Here is a 22,763-nt window from a genome sequence, read left to right as displayed (position 1 = left end):
AAACATTACTAAAGTGAAATGATTTAAAGTGACAAGTGATACCGTTATTAAATCCATTTGTTAAAGTGGCCAGTAATTTGGGTCTGTATGTTGGCAGCAGCCTCTCTATGTAAGTGATGGCTGCTTAACAGTCTGATGGCCTTAAGATATAAGCTGTTTACCTTCCTGTGACATCGGGTGCTGTAGGTGTCCTGGATGGCAGGTAGTTTGCCCCTGGTGATGCGTTGTGCAGACTGCACTACCCTCTGGAGAGCCTTGCGGTTGAGGGCGGTGGAGTTGCCGTACCAGGCGGCGATACAGCCTGACAGGATGCTCTCGATTGTGCATCTGTAAAAGTTTGTGAGGGTTTTACCTGACAAGCCACATTTATTCAGCCTCCTGAGGTTGAAGAGGTGCTGTTGTGCCTTCTTCACTACGCTGTCTGTGTTGGTGGACCATTTCAGTTTGTGGGCTGACTCGTCGTTGTTGGTATTCAGACCCACTACTGTTGTGTCGTCTGCAAACTTGATGATTGAGTAGGAGGCGTGCATGGTCACGCAGTCATGGGCGAACAGGGAGTAGATGAGGGGGCTGAGAATGCACCCTTGTGGGGCCGCAGTGTTGAGGATCAGCAAAGTAGAGATGTTGTTTCCTACCTTCACCACCTGGGGGCGGCCCGTCAGAAAGTCCAGGACCCAATTGCACAGGGCGGGATTGAGACCCAGGGCCTTAAGCTTAATGATGAGCTTGGAGTGTACTACGGTGTTGAATGCTGAGCTGTAGTCAATGAACTGCATTCTTACGTAGGTATTCTTTATGACGTGGCTGTTTGTTTTTTTCAGTCCGTAATTGCCTGTAGACTCTGCCACGCACGTCTCGTGTCTGGGCCGTTGAATTGCGACTCCATTTTGCCCCTATACCAACATTTTGCTTGTTTGATTGACTTGTGGAGGGAATAACTGTTTGTATTCGGCCATATTCCCTGACCTCTTTCAATGGTTGAATGCGGTGGTTTGTGCTTTCAGTTTTTTGCGAATGCACAAATGTCTCTCTGGAAGGCAACTCGTGCCCTAATTTCATCCACCTTGTTGTCTAGGGACTGGATATTGGCGACTAATATGCTCGGAAGCGGTGGATGGTGTGCTCGACTTCTAAGTCTGACCAGGAGGCCGCTCCGTCTGCCTCTCCTGCGGCGACAACGTTGTTTTGGGTCGCCCTCTGGGATTAGATCCTATGTCCAGGGTGGAGGTTCGAACAAAGGATCCGCTTCGGGAAAGCCGTATTCCTGGTTGTAATGTTGGTAAATTGACATCACTCTTATACCCAATAGTTCTTCCCGGCTGTATGTAATAACACTTAAGATTTTCTGAGCTAACAATGTTTTTTTTTGTATTTTTTTTTAAACATTTTACCTTTATTTTACTAGGCAAGTCAGTTAAGAACAAATTCTTATTTTCAATGACGGCTTAGGAACAGTGGGTTAACTGCCTGTTCAGGGGCAGAACGACAGATTTGTACCTTGTCAGCTCGGGGATTCGAACTTGCAACCTTTCGGTTACTAGTCCAACACTCTAACCACTAGGCTACCCTGCCTAGTGGTTGTAAGAAATAATACATTGGAAACTATGCAGTAATTTGTTTTCTAAGGACTTGAAGCAAGGCGACCATCTCTGTCGGTGCTATCTCTAATAGGTTACCATTTGTGACTGATCGTCTCGATTAGGTCTTATGTAGCACAATTTGAAATTATGTCTTTTACATTGCATAAAAGTAGAGACTCAGAGGTAGAAACTTGTATATCGTACACTGCAGTTGAGGAACAATGGGAAAGTAATTCTGCTTAGAATGTTGATAGACTTGGAAACCCACTTTTGAGAAAACGGCCTTGAATGTTTTGGTACACCCACTGGAGAGCCCTTCTTTGTCTACACCCATTTAGCATAGTTCACACCCTCTTAAGCCTAAATCCCACCCATGTCTTTAAGGATTCAAATGTGCGGCCATGTGGTAAACACACGCTATATCAAATCAAATCTATGTTTATTTGTCACATGCACAGGATACAGAAGGTTTAAATAGGAGAGTGATAGAGCTTGCATAGTACCAATATCAAAAACAGAGTGTCCAGATAAAATGATTTGATAAATATTTTATTGTTATTAGATGACGCTTACCCAACACACTTTTCTAAATTGATGGGTCATGTGAAGGAAATGCTATAACCACCCCTCACCCACATCTAGCTAAGTGGATGGGTCACTATTGTCTAGATATGTACACATGTTCATGAAATACAATTGATGCCCATAATCACCCTCAGACACACCTGCTAATTTGATGGGTCATCTAATAATCTGTCCGGAGTGTTTTATTTAGACATGTAGCTAACTAGGTACTAAACAATTACTGGCATAACCCAAACTCATCATACTACAAATACAAACATTGTCATAGCTGTAGTATGAATCTGCAGTTAGCTAAAGCTAACAAACTAGGTTCAATGTTAACTAACTTTAGGCTATAACTAGCAATGCAAATGTATTTCTGATTCGAATAATATTACTACACAGATGTCTACAAGCTAATGTTTGCTAGCTAACTAACAGTATGCTTTAATTTGCAATAAAAATTACTTTCTGACTAAATTTAAACATATCTGGAAAATGTAGCTACACTCTTACCTGTATACATGGATGAATGCTTCATGGCAGATGGAGGGAAACTGGTTGGATTATTGACTGAAGCGCACCAGCTAAACTGAGTTTTTATGGATATAAAGAAGGACATTGTCGAATAAAAGGACCATTTGTGATGTATCTGGGACCTTTTGGAGTGCCAACAGAAGAAGATCATCAAAGGTAAGGCATTTATTATATCGCTATTTCTGACTTTCGTGGCGCACCTACCTGGTTGAAACATGTTTTTCATGCTTTTGTATGTGTGGCGCTGTCCTCAGATAATCACATGATGTGCTTTCGCGGTAAAGCCTTTTTGAAATCTGACACAGTGGCCTGGATTAACAAGAAGTTAAGCTTTATTTTGATGTATTACACTTGTGATTTTAAGAAAGTTAAATATTTATAATTCTGTAGTTTGAATTTCGCACTCTGCAATTTCACCGGATGATGGCCAGGTGGGACGGTAAGAAGTTAACTCCATTTTGTTTGTAGCTACATCTTGTTTGGCCAGCTTTGTGTCAAGTCACTCCGGTTCACACTGAGCATTGCAGGTAAGTAACCCATCACTTTTTCCTACTGATCTGTCGATAGTGCCTGCTAAATTCAGGGCATCAATGTTGAAGAGAAAAGTAGCAAAACGTTTGTAGTTCTCGATGGTTAACGTTATATCTTTCAAACTGAACAGCTCATGTTGTTGACATGCTACATGGCAGACCAATCCAAACTCATCTCCCGGCATGTCCAGCCTATACATTATCTAGACCAATCATGGCTAGTGGGAAGGTTCCTGACTTTTTCCATGGGTAAACCAACTAGGATTGTAATTGAACAATTTTATAAATTTTTATGGATGGAATGAAAGTTCACATGTTCCAGAAGGCATTTCTGCACCTAAAAATAAATGTTTATGTTCAAATGCTTCTCATGTGAAGTAGTGGCGTGCAACATATGCCTAGTTTCCTGAAAAGAGTCACATTTGGAACACATCCACATGCTGTCTCTCGCAAGCCTGCAGACCCTAGGCCTACATCACACTGCAGTGCACCATCAAGGATCCGATCTGTTCTGTTCGGCTCAGTAGTACGGGGAATTGCATGTCAAGGCTATGTATAGAGGAGTGTTTTGTGTTGGTGTCATGTAACGTGTGACTGTGCCTTAAATCACAGCTTTGTGTCAGTGTGCTGTGCTGTAGCCAGATCACTACCCACTACTGCCATGTTCTCCACTTCGCAGGGACATGGAACCATGGGGAATACCTGAAAACAAGCTTTGGGTTTTAGTCACAGAAGGAGATGGGCGCATCCATCATATGGCTCTTTAAGATTCCTTTCAGTGCAGTGCTGCGTATTATGCATACATTCTGTACTATACGAGGGAAATGCATATGAGGAATGCTTTTGTGTCTAAAATGTAAACTGTCTGGCTCCAGTAAGCAAAACAAGTTAAATATGTTTGTGACTGTTAAAGGCCCTATGCAGTCAAACGTGTTTTCCTGTGTTTTATATACACTGAGTATACCAAACACTATGAACACCTCTTTCCATGACATAGACTGACTAGGTGAAAGCTATGATCCCCTTATTGATGTCACTTGTTAAATCCACTTCAATGAGTGTAGCTGAAGGGGAGGAGACCAGTTAAAGAAGGATTTTTAAGCCTCGAGACAGTTGAGACATGGATTGTGTTTGTGTCCCATTCAGAGGGTGAATGGGTACGACAAAACATTTAAGTGCATTTGAACAGTGGAGTACTGTAAGTTCTGGTTTGTATAAAGAACTGCAACGCTACTGGGTTTTTCCACGCTCAACAGTTTTCAGCGTGTATCAAGAATGGTCCACCACCAAAAGGACAACTAGCCAACTTTGCAAAACTGTGAGAAGCATTGGAGTCAACATGGGCTACCATCAGGGGGAGGGAGGAGGTGCAACTCAATAGGAAGGTGTTCCTAATGTTTGGTAGACTCCATTTCCACACAGTGAGGTTGGAATAATAATCTGCCTGGAATTTCATCCTGTTGTTGTGGGATTTTTGGGCTACCTGGTGACATCACCAGGTGGTCAATTACTTAATTGACCAAGTTGAAAGAGTGTTCCAAACGTCTCTGCCAATAACAGCTAGTTTTCAGTTTTCCCCTCCTCACTCAGACCACAACCAGACAGTCCTAGCTGAATTCTTGCTTGAGAAATTGCTCTTTGCTAAGAAGCTAGGTACTTAATTGTTACCCAGAACTGATTTGATATTAAGATAAAAACTGCTGCGTTAGACCTTTAAAATGTAATAGCACCTTCACAACACAAGAAAGTGAATTTAAATCAGAATGATTTGGGTCTGAAGTTTTGATCGTTTTTCTTCTGGACTATCAGCCTGTCTCTATGCCGCCTGGTGGGATAGCTTCCTGGTAGAAATGGCTGCATCCATCTCCCACAGTCTGGCAGCCAGGTGCTCGTTCGCTCACTCTCTCTCTGTCAGGATAATGTGTTTCTGCATCAGGCAGGGAGGCAGCACAGATGCCGTTTCAGGGAGAGGTCCTCCATCCCATCACTCCCCACTTTCTTATACTCCATACAACTTCTGAAATGCCTCCATTTGCATCCCACCAAGAACCAAATGATTAAGCCCACAAGGAGTGTTGATTGCTCTTGCCCCTAGGAAATGTGGCGTGTGGAGCTTACTGATGTGCTGCTAAATGTACAGCTTCCCCCTAAGCACCATGTGGCTCTAACATACAGGGTTTGGGGAGTATTTGCTGGTGCAGGGTTATAGTTCATCCCCACGCAGAGTACACTACACCACACACAGTGATGGAATCATATGGGGTTGTGGGTCACATCTAGAACAATATTACCTTTGAGGGATCCCCCCTGAAAAATTACCCGCATTTGACCACACAGTTCATTTATCAAAAGCTTCCAGTGAAAAAATAAAATCTTAAACAGTGATATTTTTTTCTCGGTTACTCAATTTTTGCTGATAGCCTTGTTGACTGAACCTGTGTGTATGTGTGTGTGTTTTGCAGGGAAGTGAGGAGGGAGATGTGGACAAGAACAAGTGCTGCACGCTGTGTAACATGTCCTTCACCTCAGCAGTGGTGGCACAGTCACATTACCAAGGCAAAATCCACGCCAAGAGACTAAAGCTGCTGCTGGGGGAGCAGCCTGCCATCACAGCCAAAGGTAGGCTTCTCTCTCTGTCGCTCTGTCTCTCTCTCTATTTTCGCTCTCTTTCTATCTCTCTCTGTCTGTCTCTTTAACTCACTCTCCTGTAGAGACATCTGCATGTTGTTTCCTTGTTGAAATGGAACTTGTCCTTTTGTCACCTCGACAAGCCTGCAGTCTGATGACATCAGACAATCCGAGGAGACTTGCGGTGACAGATGTGACAGAGATGTCTAACACAACTCTGTGTTAAGATCGGTGTGCTTGTCCTCACACACAGAGGTTCTAGCTAGGACAACTAGACAAGCAGAAAGCCACAGGTAAACTTTGGGCTACTAGCTAGCACAGCTGTAGCTTAAAGACATATATGTTTTAATCTTTATTTAACTAGGCAAGTCAGTTAAGAACAAATTCTTATTTTCAATGACGGCCTACCGGGAAACAGTGGGTTAAATGCCTTGTTCAGGGGCTGAACGGCAGATTTTACCTTGTCAGCTCGGGGATTTGATCCAGAAACCATTCGGTTACTGACCCAACACTCTAACCACTAGGCTACCTGCCGCCCCCTTGTGTGTATGGACTGGTGGAGAAACTCAATGTATCGTCTTATTGTCTGTGGGTGGTTTGTTTAGATGTAATCGTCTGCCGCAGTACCTCAGGGTTGAAGAAAGTCTGGACGATACTTTAAACACCAGCTGCTGCTTACAAATTGGCAGTTGAAAGAATAATGGCCATGGGGTAAAGCTGGCCATGGGGTAAATTAGAATTAGAAAAAATAACAACTTTTATTCAATCAGATCATTCCCTAATGCAATGTCTGAGACCTGGATATGCAGAGGGGATGCAGGAGGTGAATAAATCACCAGCTGTGTTTGTTTATTTGGGGGTTCTATCTCTGGAGAATTTGCATCAGATTGTAAGTCTTTTCACATGCTGATTTTATTTGACTCATCTGTTATTTCAGATATTCTTGAACAAAATGTTTACTTTACCTTGGTGGAAAGCCCTCTGTGCCTATTGTTTGACTCTGCAATAGTTCACAATTGTGCAATTAGCTAGTGGAGAGGCATAGAAATACAGTGCCAAAACAATACATTTGGTCGGTTTGTGTCTCACATAAAAAAGGCAGAGGGATGCTTACCCTAGCTGAAACCAAGGCCAGACACTGCCTCAATACTCATTATAGTAGTCCTGGCCTCAGTCTCTGAATGTACAGTATCTCTGTCAGTTCTACAGTTGAAGTCGGAAGTTTACATACACTTAGGTTGGAGTCATTAAAACTCGTTTTTCAACCACACCACAAATTTCTTGTTAACAAACTATAGTTTTGGCAAGTCGGTTAGGACATCTACTTTGTGCATGACAAGTCGTTTTTCCAACAATTGTTTACAGACAGATTATTTCACTGTATCACAATTCCAGTGGGTCAGACATTTACATACACTAAGTTGACTGTGCTTTAAACAGCTTGGAAAATTGGTGTCATGGCTTTAAAAGCTTCTAATGGGCTAATTGATATTGATATAATTTGAGTCAATTGGAGGTGTACCTGTGGATATATTTCAAGGCCTACCTTCAAACTCAGTGCCTCTTTGCTTGGGGAAATCTAAAGAAATCAGCCAAGACCCCAGAATTTTTTTTGTAGTACTCTATAAGTCTGGTTCATCCTTGGGAACAATTTCCAAATGCATGAAGGTACCATGTTTATCTGTACAAACAATAGTATGGGACCACGCAGCCGTCATACCGCTTAGGAAGGAGATGCATTCTGTCTCCTAGAGATGAACATACTTGGTGCGAAAAGTGCACATCAATCCCAGAACAACAGCAAAGGACCTTGTGAAGATGCTGGAGTATCTATATCCACGGTAGCACGAGTCCTATATCGACATAACCTGAAAGGCCGCTCAGCAAGGAAGAAGCCACTGCTCCAAAACCACCATAAAAAAGCCAGACTACGGTTTGCAACAGCACATGGGGACAAAGATCGTACTTTTTGGAGAAATGTCCTCTGGACTGATGAAACAAAAATAGAACTCTTTGGCCATAATGACCATTGTTATGATTGGGGGGAAAAGGGGGAGGCTTGCAAGCCGAAGAACACCATCACAACTGTGAAGCACGGCGGTGGCAGCCTCATGTTGTGGGGATGCTTTGCTGCAGGAGGGACTGATGCACTTCAAATAGATGGCATCATGAGGGGGGGCAATTATGTGGATATATTGAAGCAACATCTCAAGATATCAGTCACAAAGTTAAAGCTTGGTCACAAATGGGACTTTCAAATGGACAATGACCCCAAGCATACTTCCAAAGATGTGGCAAAATGGTCTTACGGACAACAAAGTCAAGATATTGGAGTGGCCATCACAAAGCCCTGACCTCAATCCTATAGAATATTGTGGGCAGAACTGAAAAAGCATGTGCGAGCAAGGAGGCCTACAAACCTGGCTCAGTTACACCAGCTCTGTCAGGAGCAATGGGCCAAAATCCACCCAATTTATTGTGGGAAGCTTGTGGAAGGCTAACAGAAACGTTTGATCCAAGTTCAATAATTTAAAAGCAATGCTACCAAATATTAATTGAGTGTATGTAAACTTCTGACCCACTGGGACTTTGATGATAGAAATAAAAGCTGAAATAAATCATTATTATTCTGACATTTAACATTCTTAAAATAAAGTGGGGATCCTAACTGACCTAAGACAGGGGGAGTTTCACTAGGATTAAATGTCAATAATTGTGAAAAACTGAGTTTAAATGTATTTGGCTAAGATGATTGTGGACTACAGAAAAAGGAGGACCGAGTACGCCCCCATTCTTATCAACGGGGTGTAGGAGCAGGTTGAGAGCTTCAAGTTCCTTGGTGTCCACATCACCAACAAACTAGAATGGTCTAAACACTCCACGACAAAGCCTATTTCCCCCCAGGAAACTAAAAATATTTGGCATGGGTCCTGAGATCCTCAAAAGGTTATACAGCTTCATCACTGCTTGGTATGGCAATTGCTTGGCCCAAAAAATAGTCAGACCCCAGCCACCCCCCGTCATAGACTGTTCTCTCTACTACCGCATGGAAAGCTGTACCGGAGTGCCAAGTCTAGGACAAAAAGGCTTCTCAACAGTTTTTACCCCCAAGCCATAAGACTCATGAACAGGTAATCAAATGGCTACCCGGACTATTTGCATTGTGTGCCCCCCCATCCCCTCTTTACGCTACTGCTACTCTCTGTTCATCATATGCATAGTCACTTTAACCATATCTACATGTACATACCACTACAATCAACCTGACTAACCGGTGTCTCTTTGTAGCCTCGCTACTGTTTTTCACTGTCTTTTTACTGTTGTTTACTTACCTATTGAACATATTGTTCACCTAATACCTTTTTTGCACTATTGGTTAGAGCCTGTAGGTAAGCATTTCACTGTACACCTGTTGTATTTGGCACACGTGACGAAAAAACTTTGATTTCATATGTAAACAAATAGCCAGACCTCCCCGCCCTTAAGAGCTTTCAGAATATATACACTGCTCAAAAAAATAAAGGGAACACTTAAACAACACAATGTAACTCCAAGTCAATCACACTTCTGTGAAATCAAACTGTCTACTTAGGAAGCAACACTGATTGACAATACATTTCACATGCTGTTGTGCAAATGGAATGGACAACAGGTGGAAATTATAGGCAATTAGCAAGACACCACCTTTGTGCAAGGAGGAGCACTGCCAGAGCCCTGCAAAATGACCTCCAGCAGGTCACAAATGTGCATGTGTCTGCTCAAACGGTCAGAAACAGACTCCATGAGGGTGGTATGAGGGCCCGACGTCGGGGTTGTGCTTACAGCCCAACACCGTGCAGGACGTTTGGCATTTGCCAGAGAACACCAAGATTGGCAAATTCGCCACTGGCGCCCTGTGCTCTTCACAGATGAAAGCAGGTTCACACTGAGCACATGTGACAGACGTGACAGAGTCTGGAGACGCCGTGGAGAACGTTCTGCTGCCTGCAACATCCCCCAGCATGACCGGTTTAATAATAATAATAATAATATATGCCATTTAGCAGACGCTTTTATCCAAAGCGACTTACAGTCATGTGTGCATACATTCTACGTATGGGTGGTCCCGGGGATCGAACCCACTACCCTGGCGTTACAAGCGCCATGCTCTACCAACTTAGCTACAGAAGGACCACGGCGGAAGGTTTGGCGGTGGGTCAGTCATGGTGTGGGGTGGCATATCTTTGGGGGGCCGCACAGCCCTCCATGTGCTCGCCAGAGGTACCCTGACTGCCATTAGGTACCGAGATGAGATCCTCAGACCCCTTGTGAGACCATATGCTGGTGCGGTTGGCCCTGGGTTCCTCCTAATGCAAGACCTCATGTGGCTGGAGTGTGTCAGCAGTTCCTGCAAGAGGAAGGCATTGATGCTATGGACTGGCCCTCCCGTTCCCCAGACCTGAATCCAATTGAGCACATCTGGGACATCATGTCTCGCTCCATCCACCAACGCCACGTTGCACCACAGACTGTCCAGGAGTTGGCGGATGCTTTAGTCCAGGTCTGGGAGGAGATCCCTCAGGAGACCATCCGCCACAGGGAGGTCATACAGGCACGTGGAGGCCACACACACTACTGAGCCTCATTTTGACTTGTTTTAAGGACATTACATCAAAGTTGGATCAGCCTGTAGTGTGGTTTTCCACTTTAATTTTGAGTATGACTCCAAATCCAGACCTCCGTGGGTTGATAAATTTGATTTCCATTGATCATTTTTGTGTGATTTTATTGTCAGCGTATTCAACTATGTAAAGAAAAAAGTATTTAATAAGAATATTTTAGTGTTCCCTTTATTTTTTGGAGCAGTGTATGTTACAGTTATATCTAAATGTTTTAAACTCATATGATTAAATATAAAACTCTTTGTGAGAAGATGAAATGTGAATTTAGCCTAAATTAGATTGTTTTCATGTAATATTTTACCCAGTCAGTAACCACGCCCACTTGTCCACAGACATTATGCCATAAGGATGGAACACCCCTTTTTCCATTGTAGACGGTGGAGTGCTTATAACAGGACTCCAAACAAATGTACATTAGACCTGTAAATGGTATAAAACTACGAGACCAGAAAGCGTGGAGCTGTGGCTGCACGTGTAAAATGGTTAGACTCTACTAGACCAGAATAAGGTAAGACCCTCTGAAACGCAACAAAGAAGAGGACTAGACATGCACCTCCTCTAGCTCTGCATGTAATGTAGCCTAGGAAAATAAGCCAAAGACGAGAAAAGAATAACATTTCTCTATCAAACGACCATTGGTATGTCTGATGTATTCATTCTAACAAACACTTTCAGAAAAAGGAAACCGACTACAACTACAAAGGACATGGTGACTTCTGGTGGACGACTTTCTGTCGAACAATTCGTCATAGACTGATCGGGCGATTTCAACAGAGAGAGAAACGACAAGGACATACAAGAGTAAATATGTACTTTGCATTTCTAAATCCGAATGAGCGGTTGTTAGGGTGCTAAATGTCCACATTTACAATAAGCGTATTATTCAACTGTATGTACGATAGTTGAATTCCTTTGTCTTTCTTTCCCCACCCCTTTCATTGTGTAACCAGCCGTCACATCGGGTTAGTCCACTAAGGACTTTTCATTGCATTATGTAATAATCAATGTATAATCTGTGTGTGTGTTTATGTATTTCTGTGTGATTATTTCATTTCACTCTAGTAAATAAATAATTAAGACAATTTGCTGGGGTTTGTGCAGATTATAGGATATTACGACATTCAGAATGCGACTGAAATAGGAGCAAATGATTGATGGATGATGAATAGTATGTTGAGATATTCTGATAATCTTGAGTTAATTCGGGAAACGGTAACACGTTAAATAAACTTTTCACGTGGTGCCCCAGATTACTATTTAATTAATTGTTATGAGTAATAGATAATTTAATGTTAATTTGTCAACCATAAGCCGCCTCCAATGTTGTTTTAGAGAATTTGGAAATACTGTACATCCAACTGGTCTCAACTGCAGACCAAGTGTAACCACGCCAGTCCAGGACCTGCACATGCAGCCTCTTCACCTGCGGGATGGTCTGAGACCAGCCAGCCGGACAGCTGTTGAAATTGTGGCTTTGCACAACTGAATAATTTCTGCCAAAACTGTAAGAAACCATCTCAGGGAAGCTCATCTGCGTGCTCATCGTCCTCACCAGGGTCTTGACCTGTGTCATGAAGTGGCCCTTTCTGGGTGTAGATTGTGGCTTCCCCCTCTCTCACCTCTCTCCTAAACCCAGGTTCTGTTATCTCAGGTCGTAAATTCTTGGCGGAGACACTCTCCCCCTTTTCATGCAGAGAGAGAGAGAGACCACAGAGTGAGCAAAAGATTTAATGTGGCCGATCTCCTAAGTACCCAAAATGGGAAAATGAAACTATACAGTGGGGCAAAAAAGTATTTAGTCAGCCACCAATTGTGCAAGTTCTCCCACTTAAAAATATGAGAGAGGCCTGTAATTTTCATCCCTAAAAAGTTAAATAATCTGTCTGTAAACATTTGTTGGATAAATTACTTGTGTCATGCACAATGTAGATGTCCTAACCGATTTGCCAAAACTATAGTTTGTTAACAAGAAATTTGTGGAGTTTTAATGACTCCAACCTAAGTGTATGTAAACTTCCGACTACAACTGTGTATTATTATTATTATTTAACCTTTATTTAACAAGGCAAGTCAGTTAAGAACACATTATTATTTACAGTGACTGCCTACAACGGCCAAACCCAGACGATGCTGGGCCAATTGTGCGCTGCCCTATGGGACTCCCAATCACAGCCAGTTGTGATACAGCCTGGAATCGAATCAGGGTGTCTGTAGCGATGCCTCAAGTGTGCTCTTTATGGACTAATCTCGGTTCTAAGTTTCAACTGTACCAGGCAGATGGCAGATAGCATTTATTTTTCATTTGGGAGAGTGGTTGGCTGATGTCAATGTTGTGAACAGAGTGCCCCATTGTGGCAGTGTGGTTATGGTATGGGCAGACATAAGCTACAGGCAATGAACACAATTCGAGGTACCGTGACGAGATCCTGAGTCCCATTGTTTATTTGTTGTGCCATTCCTCCGCCGTTATCACCTCATGTTTCAGCATGATATTCCACAGCGCCATGTTGCAAGGATCTGCACACAATTCCAGGAAGCTGAAAATGTCCCAGTTCTTCCTTGGCCTGCATACTCAACAGACATGACACCCATTGAGCATGTTGGGTTACAACAGGGCATTCCAGTTACCACCGATATCCAGCAACTTCGCACTGTCATTGAAGAGGAGTGAGACAACATTAAACAAGTCACAATCGAAAGTCTGATCAACTCTATGCAAAGGGGATGTGTCGCGCTGCATGAGGCAAATGGTGGTCACAACAGATACTGGTTTTCGGATCCACACTCCTACCTTTTTTTTAAGGTATCTATGACCAACAAATGCATATCTGTGTTCCCAGTCATGTGAAATCTATAGGTTAAGGCCTTAATAAATTGATTGATTTCCTTATATGAACTGTTACTCAGTAAAATCCTTGAAATTGTTGCATGTTGCATTTATATTTATACATGAAGGCATTCCCTTGAAGATAAGTCCTTTGCACCTATTTATTATGAGGATTATGACTTTTAACAGTGACATAAATAATATGTTGGGAAAGACCTAGAGGCTGGAGAGTACGGGTTGTAGAAGAAATATAACCACTCTCAAATTCATAGACAGAACTATGGATGCAAGGACTGACCATCCATGATATCAAAATTATACTTTTAACTCTATTTTGAGGCTATACAGTGTTTGTTTACATTAACATTGCTTACAAACATTTGAGTAAAACCAGCTTATAGTTTGGGTTCTGATGGGGTACGACCACTGAGGTATAATAAGAACTGGAGGCTGAGTCCAAGATGTCCAACAGTTGTTTTCAAGGTAATCGACTCACATTCTCATTCGCCGATTTATGGAAATCTATAACCAGGTTGCAATCGGTTTATATGGACACACATTGCAACCAATATCTTCGGTTGTGAGTGATGGAAAAACAAATCGGCCTCAGCAACAATTATTTGAATTATCCCATGGATGTTTTGTACACAAAGGTGATGACTAAAGTGTGTTATTATGGATTTTTCAAACTGACTTCTCTATGTGGCCGTCTTTCTAGGCCAGGCGTCAGTTAAGCTGCACTATCAAAACAAAACTGTGTAGGAGCAGTCGAAACTGTGCTTCTAGACCAGAACCCTGGCCTCTTGGGGTACGATAGTTGAACTAAGCTCATGAGGCATTTCTAAGTTATTTTCTTCAAGAATCAATGATTGTATATCATTCATTTATAATTCAAAAGGATTCTAGCTTCAACCTGAGGTTGTGCTTTGATTTGGTATTTACAGACAGCAGGGAATCTGAAGTACAGTGCTTCATGCTACTGGGTCATATTGGCAAGGAGGTTCCTAGTTTCTGATTTATTTCTGTTGGAATGTTTAGTCATTGTATTTCCTAGATGTTGTCATAGGGATAGTGGGGAATCATAGGAATGCTAGTGTTATTTCCCATAGAGTGAGCTGTGTCTCATTTGGGGAAAGATCTTGGTTACCTTACATAACCTTTCCATTTATTTGGTATAACGTATGCTGATACTGTAAAATAGTGCTTAGATAAAATTGTTATGCTATTTCCCCTCATGCCTCCCTGTCGGTCACTGACAGATTCAGTCATTAACCATGCCATCTGTGGCCAATGGTTCAGAACAAAGGGTGCTCTGCTCCCAACTGAGGAAGGCCAGACAGAGAAATCAATTGCACTGTCACCCAACAAACCCAGCTAGAGCCACAGACAGACAGACAGACAGACAGACCCCCCCCCTGAACTTCAGCCTCAGTCATAGAAAGAAGACCAGAAAGACCCTAGTCATAGGATGCATCCCAAATGGCAACCCATTTAGTGCACTACTTTCAACCAGGGCTCATTGGCTCTGGTGGTGCACAATTGGCCCAGCGTTGTCCGGGTTTGACCGATGTAGGCTATCATTGTAAATAACAATTTGTTCTTAACTGACTTGCCTAGTTAAATAAAGGTTCAATTACATTCAATAAAAAAAGTAGTGGACAGTATTGGAAATAGGGTTCCATTTGGGACACCTCTCAAAATGTCTCTGCGTTTCTGTCTTCTCTGTCATATATCATCACCAAATGCACATTGCAACATGTTTAGCCTACATATAGAGTTGTAGGCTAAAACAACTTGTCCTATATTACTTGATGAGAAATGTATTGCATAACCTTGTATAACGGTATTTGAATGTTTGGTTTGTTAAATGTGATACGCCGTGTGTAACGCCAATTTTTATAGTTTACTTAGTTACTTAAGTGCTCTCTCTCTCCATGCTGCTTTCTGCACAGACCTAGCCCCTCCCCCTGTCACTCAAGGAGCGCATGTGTTGCTCCTTGACCATGAGACGATTGCGTTCAGTCTGCATGGTAAATGCAGCACATGCAACAATGTTGGTGGCAACAATGCTGTTTTAACTTTGCTTCTTAATATACAGTACCAGTCAAATGTTCAGACACCTACTCATTCCAGAGTTTCTTTATTTTTTGTATTTTCTAAATTGTAGAATAATAGTCAAAACTATGAGCTTACACATATGGAATCATGCAGTAACCAAAAAAGTGACACTGTGGTAGCCACACTTAACCAGCATGGCTACCACAGCATTCTGCAGCGATACGCCATCCCATCTGGTTTGCACTTAGTGGAACTATCGTTTGTTTTTCAACAGGACAATGACTTCTTCTTCTGTGGGTTATACTACAACCCAAAAAGGTTATTGTACCGCCACCAACTGGACAGGGTTGAAAAAAACAAGGTGAAAAGTAACTTAATCTACCCCAAATAAAACCAAAAACCACATGAACAAAACCAAAACCCCAAAACTCCCACTTCTTCCTTCCTTCAAATCTCCATCTCTCTCTTCTCAGGCTCTATGTCCTGAGAGGTGATATGGCTTGTGATAATACTCTATGCAAATCCTCCATAGAGAAGTCTTTCAGTCCCAAGAACTGTTCTGTCGCATCCGCAATGCTATTATTTTCCTGTACTTCCTCTCCACATTGGCAGTGCCATTAATCATCATAGCTATAAGCTCCACAGTCCACCTTAATATAATAATAATAATATATGCCATTTAGCAGACGCTTTTATCCAAAGCGACTTACAGTCATGTGTGCATACATTCTACGTATGGGTGGTCCCTTCTTAACCTTTAACATATCCGGGTCCTGCTGTTGTACGGCAACCCCTGCAGCCTTCAGTGAAAGCCTATGCACCACCATGGGCTCATCAGGAGCACCATTCGAACCCTCAACCTTTAACAGCTGCTGCATATGAAATGCTCTGGACAGCCCTGACTTTGGACACCTCATTCTCTTTCAAACTTCATGGTTTCCACCACAATTGCAACATGTCACATTTTAATCACTTTTAAAACACATATGATTTTTCCACAACGGCCTCTCCCTTCTGCAAGCACTTGAAACATGTCCAAAAGTTTTACAATAATCACACTACATTGGTCTTGGAACAAATGCTCTGACTCTGCAGTTATATCCCAACTGCACTCGAGTAGGGACAGACTCCATATGTGCTGGGAGTCAGGAAGAGAGTTCAGGGAGTGAGTGTTTTAATAAATAAAATAAACAATGAACACGAAACACAAACAACGCACCGACATGAAAAACAAGTCAGTAACACCTGAGGAAAAAAACAAGGCGAGTGACAGATATTGGGAAGATAATGGAGTCCAGGTGAGTGTCATGAGGTGCATAAGACGATGGTGACAGGTGTGCGGGATAATCAGCAGCCTGATGACCTAGAGGCCGGAGAGTGAGTGTGTAACCCCCTCCCCTACACGCGGCTCCAACAGCAGTAAGCCATCAAAGGGGACAAACAGGAGCATCAGGAACTCGTGGATCAGGAGCAGACCGGTCACGCCAGCTGAGGCAGGGGAACCTTACACATCGGTTGAGGCAGGGGAGCTTGGCGAACCGGCTAAGGTATAGAAGCCCAACGAGCCGGCTGAGGCAGTGGAGCCTGGCGATCTGGTTGAGGCATGAGAGCCTGTAGCAGTTCCCGGATGCAACGTCATTACTCTGGCACAAAAAAACAACTCCCTGATGCTTCCCTTAGGTGAGGTATTATTCTGTAACGAGTTCGCTAAGAGCAAGTTCAGGGAGTGAGTGTTTTAATAAAATTTTAAAAAATGAACACGAAACAAACAACGCACTGACAATAACACAGAGTCAATAACACCTGAGGAAAGAACCAAGGGGACCAAGGGGACTGACAGATATCGGGAAGATAATGAATGAGGTGATGGAGTCCAAGTGAGGCTCAGGTGCGCGAGAAAATGGTTTCAGGTGTGCATGACACAGGTAATGTTTCCAAAAATTGTTTTCAGACAGATTATTTCACTTATAATTCACTATCACAATTCCAGTGGGTCAAAAGTTTACATACACTAAGTTGACTGTGCCTTTAAACAGTTTAGAAATTTCCAGAAAGGGATGTCATGACTTTAGAAGCTTCTGATAGGCTAATTGACATAATTTGAGTCAATTGGAAGTGTACCTGTGTATGCATTTCAAGGCCTACCTTCAAACTCAGTGCCTCTTTGCTTGACATCATGGGAAATGAAAATAAATCAGCCAAGAACTCAGAAAAAAATTGGAGACCTCCACAAGTCTGGTTCATCCTTGATTATGATAGATGAAACCAAGTCTAGATTTAACTTTAGCTTTGATGTGTGCTGAGAGAAAGACAGTGCACCATCTAGCCATACTCCCAAGTACTTGTATGAGGTACTACCTCAAGCTCTAAACCCTCAGAGGTAGTAATAACACCTGTGGGAATAGGGGCATTCTTCTTACCAAACCACATGACCTTTGTTTTGGAGGTTTTCAGAACAAGGTTAAGGGTAGAGAAAGCTTGTTGGAAACTAAGAAAGCTTTGTTTTAGAGCATTTAACACAAAATCTGAAGATGGGCCTTATATAATGCTACCTTATATAATGTTACTTACCCTACATTATTCATCTCATATGCATATGTATATACTGTACTCTACATCATCGACTGCATCCTTATGTAATACATGTATCACTAGCCACTTTAACTATGCCACTTTGTTTACTTTGTCTACACACTCATCTCATATGTATATACTGTACTCGATACCATCTACTGTATGCTGCTCTGTACCATCACTCATTCATATATCCTTATGTACATATTCCTTATCCCCTTACACTGTGTATAAGACAGTAGTTTTGGAATTGTTAGTTAGATTACTTGTTGGTTATCACTGCATTGTCGGAACTAGAAGCACAAGCATTTCGCTACACTCGCATTAACATCTGCTAACCATGTGTATGTGACAAATACAATTTGATTTGATTTGATTTGGGCCAGCTGAGTATAATACTGCATAATTTTCATATCAATGGATGAGAGAGCTTCCTACTGCCTGAGCTATGTTGATGATGTAAATTGAGAAGAGCGTGGGGCCTAGGATCGAGCCCTGGGGTACTCCCTTGGCGACAGGCAGTGGCTGAAACAGCAGATTTTCTGACTATACACTGCACTCTTTGAAAAAAAAACATCGGCCACTCTAACAAATGGATCACTCGTCACTTGATTAATGCCACTTTAATAATGATGTTTACCTACCTTGCACTACCCATCCCATATATTCTGTACTTTATACCATCTATTGCATCTTGTCTATGCCAGTTGGGCTCATCCATATATTTATATGTACAAATTCTTATTCCATTAGATGTGTGTGTATTAGGTAGTTGTTGTGGAATTGTTAAATTACTTGTTAGATATTGCTGCACTGTCGGAACACTTTCCTTTTTTCTTGGACCTCTATAACTATATCTATATTTTTTCCGCGAATTGGATTGATCCCCTCTACCACACTGAACCCCACTAATCCTACCGACGGAAACGCACAAGGTGGCTAAAAACAGACCTCCATCCTATTCTAGCTTGCTACCGATGGCCCGGCTAGCTGTCTGAATCGCCGTGACCCCCAACCAACCTCACTACTCACTGGACCCTTTTGATCACTCGACTAAGCATGCCTCTCCTTAATGCCAATATGCCTTGTCCATTGCGGTTCTGGTTAGTGTTTATTGGCTTATTTCACTGTAGAGCCTCTAGTCCTGCTCACTATACCTTATCCAACCTACTAGTTCCACCACCCATACATGCGATGACATCTCCTGGTTTCAATGATGTTTCTAGAGTCAATATCTCTCTCATCATCACTCAGTACCTAGGTTTACCTCCACAGAGGTCTGTACATTATACCTTGAAGCTATTTTATCGCCCCAGAAACCTCCTTTTACTATCTGTTCCAGACGTTCTAGACGACCAATTCTCATTGCTTTTAGCCGTACCCTTATTCTACTCCTCCTCTTTTCCTCTGGTGATGTAGAGGTGAATCCAGGCCCTGAAGTGCCTAGCTCCACTCCTATTCCCCAGGCGCTCTCTTTTGACGACTGTAACCGTAATAGCCTTGGTTTCATGCATGTTAACATTAGAAGCCTCCTCCCTAAGTTTGTTTTATTCACTGCTTTAGCACACTCTGCCAACCCGGATGTTCCAGCTGTGTCTGAATCCTGGCTTAGGAAGAACACCAAAAATTCTGAAATTCTCATCCTTAACTATAACATTTTCAGACAAGTTAGAACTGCCAAAGGGGGCGGTGTTGCAATCTACTGCAAAGATAGCCTACAGAGTTCTGTCCTACTATCCATGTCTGTACCCAAACAATTTGAACTTCTACTTTTAAAAATCCACCTCTCTAAAAACAAGTCTCTCACCGTTGCTGCCTGCTATAGACCACCCTCTGCCCTCAGCTGTGCTCTGGACACCATATGTGAACTGATTGCTCCCCATCTATCTTCAGAGCTCGTGCTGCTAGGCTACCTAAACTGGAACATGCTTAACACCCCAGCCATCCTACAATCTAATCTTGATGCCCCCAGGTTCAAATGATCAATGAACCTACCAGGTACCTCCCCAAAGCCGTAAACACGGGCACCCTCATAGATATCATTCTAACCAACTTGCCCTCTAAATACACCTCTGCTGTCTTCAACCAAGATCACTGCCTGCATCCGTATTAGGTCAGCGGTCAAACGACCTCCACTCATCACTGTCAAACGCTCCCTGAAACACTTCAGCGAGCAGGCCTTTCAAATCGACCTGGCCGGGGTATCCTGGAAGGATACTGATCTCATCCCGTCAGTAGAGGATGCCTGTTTTTTTTAAATGCCTTCCTAACCATCTTAAATAAGCATGCCCCATTCAAGAAATGTAGAACCAGGAACAGATATAGCCATTGATTCTCCCCAGACCTGACTGCCCTTAACCAACACAAAAACATCCTATGGCATTCTGCATTAGCATCGAACAGTCCCCATATCTAGCTTCAGGGAAGCTAGAAACCATTACACACAGGCAGTTAGAAAAGTCAAGGCTAGCTTTTTCATGCAGAAATTTGCTTCCTGCAAAACTAACTCAAAAAAGTTCTGGGACACTGTAAAGTCCATGGAGAATAAGAACACCTCCTCCCAGCTGCCCACTGCACTGAAGATAGGAAACACTGTCAACACTGAAAAATCAACTATAATTGAGAATTTCAATAAGCATTTTTCTACGGCTGGCCATGCTTTCCACCTGGCTACCCCTACCCCGGTCAACATCACTGCACCCCCCACAGCAACTCACCCAGGCCTTCCCCATTTTTCCTTCTCCCAAATCCAGTCAGCTAATGTTCTGAAAGAGCTGCAAAATCTGGACCCCTACAAATCAGCGGGGCTAGACAATCTGGACCCTTTCTTTCTAAAATGATCTGCCGAAATTATTGCCACCCCTATTACTAGCCTGTTCAACCTCTCTTTTGTGTCGTCTGAGATTCCCAAAGATTGGAAAGCAGCTGCGGTCATCCCCCTCTTCAAAGGGGGGGACACTCTTGACCCAAACTGCTACAGACCTATATCTATCCTACTCTGCCTTTCTAAGGTCTTCGAAAGCCAAGTCAACAAACAGATTACCGACCATTTCGAATCTCACCATACACTCTCTGCTATGCAATCTGGTTTCAGAGCTGGTCATGGGTGCACCTCAGCCATGCTCAAGGTCCTAAACGGTATCTTAACCGCCATCGATAAGAAACATTACTGTGCAGCCGTATTCATTGATCTGGCCAAGGCTTTTGACTCTATCAATCACCACATCCTCATCGGCAGACTCGACAGCCTTGGTTTCTCAAATGATTGCCTCGCCTGGTTCACCAACTACTTCTCTGATAGAGTTCAGTGTGTCAAATCGGAGGGTCTGCTGTCCGGACCTCTAGCAGTCTCTATGGGGGTGCCACAGGGTTCAATTCTTGGACCGACTCTCTTCTCTGTATACATCAATGATGTTGCTCTTGCTGCTGGTGAGTCTCTGATCCACCTCTATACAGACGACACCATTCTGTATACTTCTGGCCCCTCTTTGGACACTGTGTTAAATAACCTTCAGACGAGCTTCAATGCCATACAACTCTCCTTCCATGGCCTCCAATTGCTCTTAAATACAAGTAAAACTAAATGCATGCTCTTCAACCGATCGCTGCCTGCACCTGCGCGCCTGTCCAACATTACTACTCTGGACGGCTCAGAGTACTTAGAGTACGTGGACAACTACAAATACCTAGGTGTCTGGTTAGACTGTAAACTCTCCTTCCAGACCCACATCAAACATCTCCAATCCAAAGTGAAATCTAGAATTGGCTTCCTATTTCACAACAAAGCATCCTTCACTCATGCTGCCCTTGTAAAACTGACCATCCTACCAATCCTCGACTTCAGCGATGTCATTTACAAAATAGCCTCCAATACCCTACTCAACAAATTGGATGCAGTCTATCACAGTGTCATCCGTTTTGTCACCAAAGCCCCATATACTACCCACCATTGCGACGTGTATGCTCTCGTTGGCTGGCCCTCGCTTTATACTCGTCGCCAAACCCACTGGCTCCATGTCATCTACAAGATCCTGCTAGGTAAAGTCCCCCTTATCTCAGCTCGCTGGTCACCATAGCATCACCCACCTGTAGCACGTGCTCCAGCAGGTATATCTCTCTGGTCACCCCCAAAACCAATTCTTTCTTTGGCCGCCTCTCCTTCCAGTTCTCTGCTGCCAAATGACTGGAACGCACTACAAAAAAGATCTGAAACTGGAAACACTTATCTCCCTCACTAGCTTTAAGCACCAGCTGTCAGAGCAGATTACTGCACCTGTACATAGCCCACCTATAATTTAGCTCAAACAACTACCTCTTTTCCTACTGAATTGATTGATTTATTTTTGCTTTGCACCCCATTATTTTTATTTCTACTTTGCACATTCTTCCACTGCAAATCTACCATTCCAGTGTTTTACTTGCTATATTGTATTTACTTTGCCACCATGGCCTTTTTTTGCCTTTACCTCCCTTATCTCACCGCATTTGTTCACATCATATATAGACTTGTTTCTACTGTATTATTGACTGTATGTTTGTTTTACTCCATGTGTAACTCTGTGTCGTTGTATGTGTCAAACTGCTTTGCTTTATCTTGGCCAGGTCGCAATTGTAAATGAGAACTTGTTCTCAACTTGCCTACCTGGTTAAATAAAGGTTAAATAAAAACATTTAAAAAGTACAAGCATTTTGCTACACTCAGTATAACATCTACTAACCATGTGTATGTGACCAATAACATTTGATTTGGTGGGGTGCCCTTTTCTGAAGAGACACACAGGACACAAACGGTCCTTCTGATCCT

The 22,763-nt window shown here is 42.8% G+C and overlaps 1 protein-coding gene across 1 annotated transcript in view; it reads left to right on the top strand.

The window, feature by feature from the left end:
* The window catches only part of LOC124035256 (zinc finger matrin-type protein 4-like), a 210,957-nt gene that overhangs the window by 129,169 nt on the left and 59,025 nt on the right, over positions 1 to 22,763 (top strand). The window contains exon 4 of the mRNA XM_046348701.1: positions 5,674 to 5,830. Coding sequence (XP_046204657.1) covers positions 5,674 to 5,830 — 157 coding nt within the window. The remainder of the gene's footprint in view (positions 1 to 5,673; positions 5,831 to 22,763) is intronic.

The sequence above is a fragment of the Oncorhynchus gorbuscha genome, linkage group LG05, assembly GCF_021184085.1.
Source record: "Oncorhynchus gorbuscha isolate QuinsamMale2020 ecotype Even-year linkage group LG05, OgorEven_v1.0, whole genome shotgun sequence".
NCBI lineage: Eukaryota > Metazoa > Chordata > Actinopteri > Salmoniformes > Salmonidae > Oncorhynchus > Oncorhynchus gorbuscha.
The sequence above is the reverse complement of the archived record's forward strand: the minus strand, read 5'-3'. Positions and strand labels throughout refer to the sequence as shown.